Source organism: Bremia lactucae, linkage group LG1, assembly GCF_004359215.1.
Source record: "Bremia lactucae strain SF5 linkage group LG1, whole genome shotgun sequence".
NCBI lineage: Eukaryota > Oomycota > Peronosporomycetes > Peronosporales > Peronosporaceae > Bremia > Bremia lactucae.
The window spans coordinates 11,098,326-11,110,194 of NC_090610.1; the positions used below are offsets into that span (position 1 = coordinate 11,098,326).

Below are 11,869 nucleotides of genomic sequence, written 5' to 3' on the forward strand. Positions count from 1 at the left end.
ACCTCACTGCACGCAAGAGAAGCAGGTGCAAACCGCTTCCTCGCTGTGCTAGGGTGTGTGCTAAGTAGAGCGTGGCCGCATTGCGACGTGCCCGTCTACAACGTAAAGAAGACGCTTCATCGCTTCCTCACTGTGCTCAAAAGGTGTGTGCTAGTAGTGCTTGGCAGCTTTAAGTAGCGTCTGCCTACAGTACGCTACGCTTTCCTGGGTTGTTAGCTGCCTGCGAAAGAACGTGTGCTGACAAAGATTGCAACTAGATACTGTACCTCTTCTTTGGTAGGCGGTGTAAATATATGTGCTATATTTTAAAGGTGTGTCTGTAGCATAAATTGGGTGTGTCCGCAACAATTCCCTCATTTAAATGTATATTGCCTGTTTTACATTTTTGACAATTACCTTGGTCACGATTTGCAGTGCATTTACTATATCTCGCAATTCTCTTTTTCGTGATCAAGTCGATCGACAGCAACATTCTCATGCAGCACGTTAAGCTTCACTACTACGGCTCCCACGCACACTTGAATTTATCTGACCTTATGCCGATTTGAACCCACACCGACAGAATACGTTTTGCATCCACAGTCGCTTTCTACCGGAATTTCTTTTGGAGTTTCACGTGAATAGCGACGCATGTGAAGAATCGTTGACTTCGTCAGTGCAGGTGTCACTTATAAGCCCTATAATTTAAGTCCCGATTGTTGTTTGATAAAGACTATATTGTCTCCGAAAAGCCGTCCGACTTCTTTTGAATACTTGTACAAGAAGTCAGCGACTATTTGTCGCTCGAGTAAACGGCAACAACAGAGTCGGTAGCACCTGCAGCCAAAAAAAGTCGATGCGGATGGAATGCTAAGCATGTAACGGGGCCAATTCGTTCGCCAAGGAATCCTTCGTGATAGCGAATAAGTGCTAACTGCTCGCCGTCGCTTCGAAACACTTTAATGAACTGGTTATGCGAGCCGCTGCATGCAACAATAATCAGCAAAACAGCATGTATTTTTATTAGCAAGGCACGCACTTATATTTACCTTGCGAATATTGGTGCATAGTCGTGGACGGCCAGGGCTGTCATTGGTGATCGATGTGCCTCCAAAGTCTTAATACTATTCTTCGGAAACCGCATATCCCAAAATTTTAACTCGCCGGTGACGGACCCTGTGAGAAGTTCATTTCGGCCAGCATACATATGGGTTTGCACGACCCAAGATGAGTGCTCTTTCATAGTAATTTTGACTGCGTAGTCTTGCTTGTTACGCGAGTCAAATACTCTTAAAGTGCCATCACCAAACCCAGCCACCAGTATTTCTGGAAAACATTTGTCGCTCGCCATGCTAGTTATACAAGAGTCAGTTTGAGTAGAAAGCGCAACAGTGCACTTTTCTTGTCGTAAGTCCCACCCACGGAGCATGCTGGAATTCCCGCCAGCATACATTGCACCAGCGTCTTGCTGCCAATTCATTACGAGACCCGATCCACGCGTTCCTGGCACCAGATCAGGCACCGCGACGAAAGCCGATAACAATGCTGGATTATGGTTTGTTGGGTGGGGGCTGTGCAAGCCATAGTAAATCTTAATCACACCGTCGTCAGAGCCACAAGTCAGAAGGCTCTTCTCATTTTTATTGATCCAATTCAATGACGTTAGTCTGGAGCTGTCATATAAATAAGCTTAGCCCGAAATCAAATGTTATTTTTGAAAGATCGCAATGACATCCTTACCCAGGTGGGTTTTTGTTTGCAAAACTTAATACCTTCGACTCCGTTTCCTCAAAGCTGTAAAGTGAGATTTGATCTTTCTCGTCAGCTACAAGCAGCATCGTCTCATATGGGTGAAAAAGCAACAGTGAAGTCATTTCTGCATCGTTGTTTAGCACTGCGCGTTGACGGAGGTTTAACGTAAACTCCTTGACTTCTTCGTGATAACCTAGCGTCGACACACGGCGCGCTACGTCATATTCTATGGGCAAGTAAGAGGCAGGATCATGTGAGCTAAGATATCGCAAATCTTCAGTCGTATTAGGTGCCGCAGGGTCTAAAGTGGCACTTCGAGGTAAGGCGAATCCTGGCGCGAGCTTCATAGCTGCAACTCGAATGCGATTATAGCGCGAGTTACATTCCCATCTCTCAGCGCCCTTCTCACTTAATGGATCCTCGTCTTCCAGCACAGGATCTAAAAACGGATCGTTAAAGTGTGCTTTTTGTCGTTCGTAGAAAGTTGACACCAGGGGTAAAGGGAAAAGTGTATGACGACTATAACTAAAGAGCGAAGAAGTCTCTTGTGCTAGAGAGTCACACGCTTTGTTTTCGTTATTTGAGGTACCGATTTTTGGCGCTCTGGATCCTCCTGATGTTGGAGAAAGAAGTTGTCCACGATATTGCCCTCGACACAAGCTACTACCGATACTTACAGCAGGAAATGGCACCGCTTGACCGTCATCAGGGCCCAAAGTTGCATCAGCACCTTGCTGAAATTTGTTTTGGTACTGCTGAAAGTTGCCTACCGATAGAGCTGAACGGAGTCCTTTTGAAATAGGCGCAGATGGCTGTACGTGCGCATCTCGTTGTTTAGTAGAGGTATTCTGTTCAGAAGCTGCCGACATTCGAGATAATCTATCTGATGAGACGCCGAGCAGCCCACTTTGCTGAAAATCACCAGTTGGAGTCGAATTAGACACGGTGCCTTCTCGGCAAACTTGAGATGCTCTAGCAACACTTCTATTCGTATGCGTACTAATTAAATTTTCAGGATTCGCATTGCGCGGAGGAGATGCTAGCACACTACCTGTATGACTGTTTTCTCGAATTTCATCTTGCTCAACTTCTAAAATACTCGCATTTACGAAGCTGACAATCGCTTTCACAGCGTTCACCACACGGGGAAACGGGTCTCTGGATTGCATATCTTTGAGCACGTGCCAGATTTGAGCATAAATTTCAGCATCCACACCAATCTCATTTGATAGCACTTCGTCCACAAAAACATTGGAAATGCAATGCAAGCTCATTTGTTTACTGCTCAGTGCAATCACCGCGGCTTTGTCTTCCACTTTGATCGATGGGGCTTTTGCTGGTTGATTTTTAAAGTGCTTAGCAATAAATTCAAACCGTGACTGGTGGTAACTATGCAGGATAACGTTTGCTAAAGCCAGTACACATTCCCGACGTACTAACGGAGATCCATCTTGGCATCCTCGCAACAATTCCAAGGCCACTAGAATATCACTGTGTGCCCTTTGATGAATAATTTTTTTAAGGCGGCTAGTATCATCATGCTTACCGCCGGCATTAAATTCACACTGGAAGCCAACTAAAGTTCCAAGCGCATAGGCAGCAGCTGCACGAACTTCTGGACAATTATCACTGAATTTAGTACCAAGGATCTGAGGCACCTTATCTTCAATCACAATGCGCTTTGCGTCTTCAAAATTTTCCCATAATTTGGCCATGCACAAACAAATCCATTTGCGCACTTCTTCATTGGGATCTTGAAGCAAATTGATGCAAATTTTATGTACGTACTGTGGCAAGCAGCTTTTCTGACCAGGAAGGTAGTTGTTGCAGATCACTGAGATAATAAATGCGGCCATGGCTTTCTGATCCGACGGCATCATACTAGTCGAGGCACTGTAGACATTCTGATTTCCTTCGCTGTTGTGAAGCCCTGCAGCAAGGTGTGTTATGAAATAAGAATGGCCATCGTCCTTCACGAGGTCCACTTGGCAGCTTGAATCCAAAGCCAAAATTTTCGCCCAGATGAATACGAGCACTTGACGGAGCTCACTAGCTGGAGATTGGAGGAGCTTAAGTACATACGGAAAAATGCCCACCGAAAGTGCAAGATTAACTGCCCAAGGTCCAAAGTCAAGAAACTTTTTCAGCAGCACGAGGGCACGAAGACGATGAACTTGGCTTAAAAGCACCTGTAGTACCATGGGCAATTGTTGCGGCGGCGGACTATCTGAAGACCCGAATCGCAACCATACCTCGAATGCTGTAAGCTGCTCTGCAAAGAATCGCGAAGGCTGAAAGGTCATGTCAACATTTGGGTATGGGTAAGTACATTTGTATAGCTGATGCAAGCATACTTCTGCCGCCAAATCCCATGAACGCCATAGCGAGTGGTGATGTGTTGGTGGTAAAACTGGCAGAGAGCACGGAGAACAACCTTCTGACTTCATAATTCGTTCCGCTAGTAAGAAATTACGGAAAAGCGACGCGACAAGTAAATCCTGTCGAAAAAGCTTCTGAAACAATTTACGGGGCAACATGTTCCATGCAATTGTGTCCGTAATTGCTGTAAATATCCAATTGAGCTCCCCTAATGGGGTCTTTCTGTCGGTGAGCTTTCCAGGAATCCGTTCAATAAAACTGGCATCCAAATGCCCCATTGAAAGCTCATTCTGCGAAATGAACCACCGCAGCGCGACGGTGATCGGTGTCGTCAGGCAAGATGTAAACACATCGGCACATAATTCTGGATTCATCGGTAGAAGTTCGTCTGCCTCACACGCCGCCAACACGATGGCTTCATTAGGCGACAGGCTTTCATTTCGCCCGTGCGTTTGAGTTGTTTTAGTTGGAGGTGACATGAAGTGACTCAGCAGTACACCTGCTGCGGAGCAGTCAAACACATAAATAGAAGGCGTCCCCATCCATGACTGCAAGTCATAAACTAGCAGCGGTATATATTGCGTGTAACTTTTGTTAAAAACCCAGACCTCTCCATTTTGTGTCGGCCGAGGAACGCCATGGCCATTGTAGTGGAACAGCACGCGATCGTGCTTAGCTAGCCTTCGTCGATTTGCACATAGCTCGCGAATCTTTTCTACTGTCGGATCCAGCGTCTGTTTATAGCGAGCTCGCGGTTGCCAGCGTTCGTACTGAGACTGTAGCGTGTTTCCAATCGTCTCGATTGCTTTTTTGGCCGGCATGGAAAACGGATCCACCCAACACTCTTTACGAGCACAGGGAGTGGATTTTTCCACGTCGGGAGGATCTGTGCCAATATTTAAGCACAAAACAAGTGCCACGTCCATTGTCTTCATGCGTTCGCGCATGCGCCATGGCAAAATATCTACGGGTTTGGGTTTATCCTTTTTTGCCTTTTGCTTTTCCACGTTTCGCGCAAATCGTAGTCCACCAGCGCGTCCACATTGAAGGTTCTGATTCATATCAAAAGACAAGCACCCATTGTGTGGTGTCGGAATTTGTAACGAAGCGAACGCATGCGACTGCGACGTCACTGCCATTACTTAATATGTTTCAGGGTAATTAAGAGCGTCGCAATACTTGCAGAAAACAAATCGAACTTTATAAATCAGTGCGAACCTAAGCGTGTAAGCTAAAGTTGTTTATGAGTTGCAATCGCCCTTCAAAGCGCCGGAAGATAATTATGGAAAATGCCGCGGTGCGTGGCCACAAATGGCGTTATACATACGGAAGGCGATTTGTTTGTGAGAAGGCACAACAACTCATTGGGTATTGCTTGCAGTACGAATTTCGCAAGATTCAGAGCGAGGTCAAAACTATCACGCAGGAGGTCTGAAAGGCGCCATTGATGGCTAAGTAGGAAGACTAGAAAAATTAAGCTACATGAATTTGCATGTAGGTGCCCGATAAAGTTCTGGCTGGACACAATTATCATGCGTCGGATGTGCACCAATGGACGAATGAGATCTCGTCACAGTGTCTGAAGGAACTCAAAGGCGTCGCCAACGGCTCAGCTGGATTTAAATATATTGGTCTGTGTCAAGCAAGCTTGGATAGTTGTTAAATATTATTACGCAGTTCTTAATCGTGCGCAAGCTAACAAGTGATGGTGTGTTGAATGCTCCGACAGTCAATTGTACGATTCTACAGAAAAGAAATGCCGGCTACCACACGAACTCGTCGTGCTTCTGGGACGCTGAACGCGACGGTCAGTGCTCAATGTCGACATAAATTTTATAAATGATGTTTTTAATCACACAAATTTACATTTTATTCCTTTGGATTTCCAGGAAACGTGTCGATTCGATGGGAAAACGCTACTATGACCTGCGTGCTCACGGTCTTCTGCGTGAGTCTCCAGTAGTCTTATCCAATCATGGGTTAAAAATAGTGGCAGTGGCATCTTTTCGCTGCATGTACGAGTGTTGAAGGAATTATCATAAAGCATACCATTCTATATCTCCATGGAGATATTTGATGTAGTATCCACTGATAGATTTGCAAGATCCATAGAAAAATTTACATCCATCGACATGCTGGTAAAGTCTACCATAATCGACTCCCCTGGCTGTTTATTCATCTGACGTCTCTTGGAACCCAAATGGCGACCGAAGATGACTGTATCAATTACGTTACGACGAAAGCGGTCTGCGTAAGGTATAGGCTTCATGCATGATATTCCCTTCGCATCGCGACACTGTAGTCGCACGCGCACCCATCGTTCAAAGCTTTTCTTTATAGACCATGGGGTAAGAATATCAATAATGCCCATGTTAACGACACACGCATCTGCAGAGAATGTCAATGTAGTCCCACGAGCTGGTCTTATTCCTAAAAGTGATGCACCATAAGGGCTGATGGACTCCATATAACCTACCTCGTCACTGCTACTGCCACCAACTACAAAGTTGCTTTTGACTAGTGGGCCGCCGCTCCGTGAAAGCACCGTTTCACCTCCACTGGATGTAGAAAATAGCTTTTGGCGACTTAAGCCAATTACCAAACTGTAGTCCATTGAATTAATGCGCTGCAAGAACTCCGTGTCAGCGTACAACTGACTTCCTAGCTGGTCAGCAACGTCAGTAGAAAGGCCAAGGCGGCGACAAGACCAATTAAGATCTTTCCCAACAACAAATTCCGTGTGGCCAAATCCTACATTTGGATTCTGAGAACACGCCTCCTCCGACATTCCCACGACAAAATCATGGCCACAAAATTTGCACACCCGCTGAGTTCCGCAGGGTGAGTCACCGCGGTGACGACCAACCCAAGCGCCTTTTAGGTCATATAATTCGTCTATATTTACGCTTGGATTGTTCAAAATGTTCGTCAGTACAATGAACAAGACTGAGTGGTGATCTGTTACCAGCTCGTGACAACCGACATAACGACAGAGATAACTGTTCGGGTTGCGACGGAGGTGTGCCATATATTGTGGAAGGATGTACAAAAGATATTTCTGCTCAGCTGGTGTGCATGTCTTAAGTATAAAAGTCTGGTCACCTGTATAATAGAGAAAGGAACCGCTCTTGCCTTCACTAAAACGTTCACGCGTACTACCCATAAACGATTGTACATAGCTCTCGCGAGAAATGCCGGCCATTCGTCGAATTTCGTGAAAGATCTCAGGCTCGAAATCACGAAAGATTGCCTTTTGGCCAGATGTAGTACCGTCTAGATCAAATGATAAAACATTGGGGCTTTGTGAGACAGCACCAAGCCGTAGCTGCCACGGAAAAATTCCGGATCGTTGCGTGAACGAGAAAATTGACTCGACATTTGGGTTCGTGTGCTCGTTCTCTAAAGTACCTTTTGCGTTGCTCGCTCCTAGCTGGATGCCCTTAGTAGCAAAATACAAAATCTCACGACGTAGTACCCACGAGGCATCGTACACCTTGAAGTAGTCATCCCAATTCTGCTGTCGCCATAACCTAAATGTCCTGAGAATGCTGACGGATTTCATCCAAAGTATTGCGCTGCCTGTGCCCAAAAATGCGATCGCTAAGCGTCCTACAAAACGAAGAGCTTTTTCCCAAGATGAATTTAAAGTGACAGTATTGCGATGCCGTAACATAAACGGAATTGTCACGAATATCCAAAGAGAGAAGCTGCAAAATAGAAAGCTGCGCATTGAGTCCAAATTCGTGCGAGTTTTCGTGCCCATGGTCAGTCGAATACGTTTGGTAGCAAGAATGTAACAGCCAATACTCACACAGTATCCAGCACAAACAGGTATGAAAAAGATCTCAAGCAAAATAAACTCGCCGTTGCCATTGTTGTCGCCGTCGTCCTCAGTCGCGTACCAGCAGTAGCCGTAAGAACTGACTCTACCAGATGCCAGCTGCCAACCAACAACTGTGACTACTATGCTAATTGTCCAGACCACAACGTGATAAATTAAATTAAGCCATCTTGACGACCGGAAAGGGCTCTTGGTGGTAAAATAAAAGTGAAATGCGAGCGCAAAAAAATAGAGCTCGTGTGCTAGTAGCGCCAGCTGTATTAAGGGAGCCGTTGTGCAGCAAGCGCCAATAGTCGTTGATATTTGAGCAAGCACAGTGCAATGGAAGAGCATACCCATAAGCGCGACCCACACCAGTAGCGACGAGTGTTGCTTGCGCACTGGCGGGAAAAGCAGATACGTGATGAGAATAAAGGCAAAACCCAACAGTGATAGAACATTCACGCTCGTCGAGATGGCAACAACACCAATAAATTCATTTTCTAGCTGCACAAAGCCTTCGTTTGTGCTGTTACTGGCGCTGGATAGAAGCTGGCGGCCTAACAAATTGGTGCTATCGATGGCGCGGACTACGCTCGCTCGGGCCGTCAGCGCGTTCTGCGACGAGTCGGGGACAGACGCCACCATCACCCGTCGCTCTGCTGCGTCACAGTAAGCGCTGCGGTTTCTTACCGACGTACTTTCAATCGGCTAAATGAATGAATGTTGCGTCTCAAGGCCCTCGATAGGCCTTGGCAAAAACGTTCACGGGCATAGCGCACTGTCGAGTGAAAGGCGGTCAAGATTTGTCGTGTAGAAAGGGGTTGAGTGTAGGATTTTGACCATTGAGGGGGCCCTAAAGAGGAATTAAATTAAGCTATCGAGTCCTCGATGTGACGATTAAACTTTCATTTCCAAGGTGGACCATCAACGGATCCTATTCTCGTCAATCGTCTGACTGGCAAACTAATAGGTCTTGCAATCGTGCGGAGTGTCATTAGCAAATATTAATATCAAGCGAAATTTGCCATTGTCATTCGGCCTTGGCGTATTGAGCAAATTCTTTTATAAATTATGTCAAAATCCATAATCGTTTATTTGAAACAGGCAAAAGGTAAATTAGGTAATTGGAAACATATAAGCCGCTTTATAATTAAAGTAAGGAAAAAAACTTATGACAAGTTAGAGCCAAGCTCAACTTTGTCCTACCCCTACTTTGAAAGCCGACAATATTCTCGGAATGCAGTTTGGATCGTTAAAGTCCAATAAAGAACCGGTTTATATTTGTTTATGGGTATTGATATCCCCACAGCTAAAATTAATATCCTCACAACTATTTTTAAGATATGTATTAATTTCAAATTTAAATAAACCGCTCTTGTAACGGAGCACTACGACTTGTATTGCTTCAGTACAAGTCCACTTCGCACTGCTTCAGTTGCGAGTGGTGCCTTACGTTATTTCACGTACACTAGTACGTGCAGAGGAAGACTTCTCTTTAAGGTAACTAGCTTAAAGAGGCAAAATGAAAAATGTACTAATATAATTAAGTGTCTCTCTTTTTATCTTGTAAATGCTAACTTAATTATAATCTAATACTAGACATGTAATTGAGTTCTTATCTTTATCTTATCTGTATCTCTCTTTGTTTATCTCTACAGCTAATTAGTCTGCGGAATAAAAAGATATAATGGTCTATACCTACTTATGGATAAGAATTATGAACATTACTATATAAGTAATATCCTCCAATTATTATCTGCCTTTTAGATAATATATTAATTTACAACCTTTAAGTGTTAATTTCATGTAACTATACACCCCGTTACATCACCCCTCCCTTAAACGACAATCACTCTGACTGTCATTGGATGGAGTGATCACTATGTGACCACTTAATTTTAAAAATGATGTTGATTGGTCAGAACCATCATTTTCAAATTCCATCGCATGAAGAATCAACTCATGCGGGGTGTCGATAGTGCTGCGCCTTCGGCTGCGGTTCGTGCAGCCGCGGCTGACGCACTGTTATCTCTCGCGGCAGACGGGACGTCTGCCGTAGTATCTTTCACTCGCACAACACTAGATGTTGAGAGTGCACGTGGTGATTCACCACGTGAATAAGACCCCTCTTTGGAGGTCGACTACGAATGCGAGTCGGACGAAATGGCTGACTCGGGGAGAATGGATCAGTCGCCTGATAGACGTCAGGCGGCTGACTATGAGCCTTCGAATGAGAGGGCTCATTCTGATAGACGAGTAAATAGTCTATTGGGTTCCGACGATGAGGATGATCCCTCATCGCCCGTTCCGTCTCCCGTACGGTCAACTGCACCTGTTTTTGTGCAAGGTGATGACGATGGCGTAAGCCGTCGTAAGAAAAGGTCTTGTGGTACCCCTGCTTCAGTGGGTACCACTCAGGGGAGTGAAGACAATAAAATATATCATCTCGCCCCTGAAAAGAAGCCGTGGCTTTTGCCAGAACGACTAATCAATCGCTTGTCTGGAGAAACTACTCCTCACAATAAATATCCTTTATTTATTGCGACAAAGCTACATGGCCTTGATCCCAGCGCGAAGAACTTTCGCGCTGAGGAAGATTTTTATCTCGATGCTTTTCTTAAGCATCGATAGTTTAGTGACAACAATAATCGAGACAAAGTCTCGCTTATGCAAGCCTGGAGCGCGTTCATTCGCAAGTCAAAGACATTGGACGCGAAGCCTGGCTTCAAAAACTTAACGCGAATCGCGTTAAATTTGAGAAACGAACTCCAACCGGTGCAAAAGACAAATTGCAACGGTTGTCACGTGAGGCTGGGCTTCCATGCCTCACGTGGGGTGATCCCTGTCCGTGTTGTGTAGACAACTCGAAGAGGGTAAAAGGGGATGTCTATTCCCTTTCTTCGCCCTGGGGAAGGGATCGCATCTCTATTGAGATGCGTGACGCGATTGACGTATTGCAATCGATTTACAAGCGCCAGGGTCGCGTGTTTTCCGATGGGCCTTTTGAACCATCGGATGGGTCTCGTCATACTGACGGACGAGGCCCTCAACGTCAGCAACCAGCTGGGAACGAGGCTCCCAGCTGTCATGTAAAGGTGGATAACCACGCCAGCGAACAAGATAACTCGTTCGCTGCCCCTTCACATCACGGTGGTTCTGGATACGTTCCACAAGGAAACGCTGACCACCGTGGGAATCCACCAATGGTTGTGGTTGAGGAGTGAAAATTAGATCCGAACCGTATGTCGCATCTAATGTCGAGGATCGACAAAATCGATCACTTCCTCCATGATTTGGAGGAGGGACTTGACCACGAGCGCGGCAAGCGTCGCTTGTTGGAGCAGACGGTGCAGGCTCACCATATCAAGCGGTTGGAAGACCGTTCGAAGAGTGCGTACTCCATGTTGGAGTACGAACGGAAATATCATGCTGTTCGCGATGAGCTGTCGTCAGCTCATCGTAGCTTCGAGGATATTCGGATTTCGCATGAGAAACTTCAGGTTCAACATGAGAACCTGGTTCGCGATCACAAGAATATTTTGGGGATTCTTGAAAAGGATGGTCAAATCCGTCCTCGGAGCCGTGTACTGATGGTACGGGCGGAGCCGACCAATGTTAAACGTAGGATGCGTTCGCATCCTACGTGGCAATTCTATTGTGTACGCATTGCCTCTGCGATGCAGTACACGGTAAGGACCAATGAACTTGGGTAGTAGTTTACTGCTACCCACATTAGTGACTAATCGCTTAGGTAAGTTTACCGGAGAGAGTAGCACTAGATCATTAACTTTAAATGAATGAACATTTGCTCTTCCATGTTTGTCTGCATTCCGTTTCTGTCGGTCCACTGCGTTAGCAATGGAATCCTGAACGAAACGGATTATTGATTCTCGAGTTAGCAGAAACTCTTCTGCTAACTCATTTGTTTTGTCTTTT

At 45.5% G+C, this 11,869-nt stretch overlaps 3 protein-coding genes across 3 annotated transcripts; 1 reads left to right on the forward strand and 2 right to left on the reverse strand.

Moving 5' to 3' along the window:
* Window positions 1–3: 3 nt before the first annotated feature.
* CCR75_009469 (uncharacterized protein) lies at window positions 4–5,249 on the reverse strand (the record flags this gene model as incomplete). The annotated part of the gene is made up of 3 exons (XM_067967508.1): window positions 4–962; window positions 1,029–1,652; window positions 1,720–5,249. 3 exons carry the CDS (start codon window positions 5,247–5,249, stop codon window positions 773–775), a joined length of 4,344 nt encoding a protein of 1,447 aa, XP_067820401.1. The 3' UTR covers window positions 4–772.
* A 46-nt stretch (window positions 5,250–5,295) lies between these two features.
* Window positions 5,296–8,010, forward strand: CCR75_009470 (uncharacterized protein). The gene is made up of 4 exons (XM_067967509.1): window positions 5,296–5,539; window positions 5,609–5,741; window positions 5,840–5,917; window positions 6,000–8,010. Exons 1-4 carry the CDS (start codon window positions 5,354–5,356, stop codon window positions 6,071–6,073), a joined length of 471 nt encoding a protein of 156 aa, XP_067820105.1. The 5' UTR covers window positions 5,296–5,353; the 3' UTR covers window positions 6,074–8,010.
* CCR75_009471 (uncharacterized protein) lies at window positions 6,164–8,578 on the reverse strand (the record flags this gene model as incomplete). The annotated part of the gene is made up of 1 exon (XM_067967510.1): window positions 6,164–8,578. One exon carries the CDS (start codon window positions 8,576–8,578, stop codon window positions 6,164–6,166), a length of 2,415 nt encoding a protein of 804 aa, XP_067820104.1.
* Between the last annotated feature and the right edge of the window lie 3,291 nt (window positions 8,579–11,869).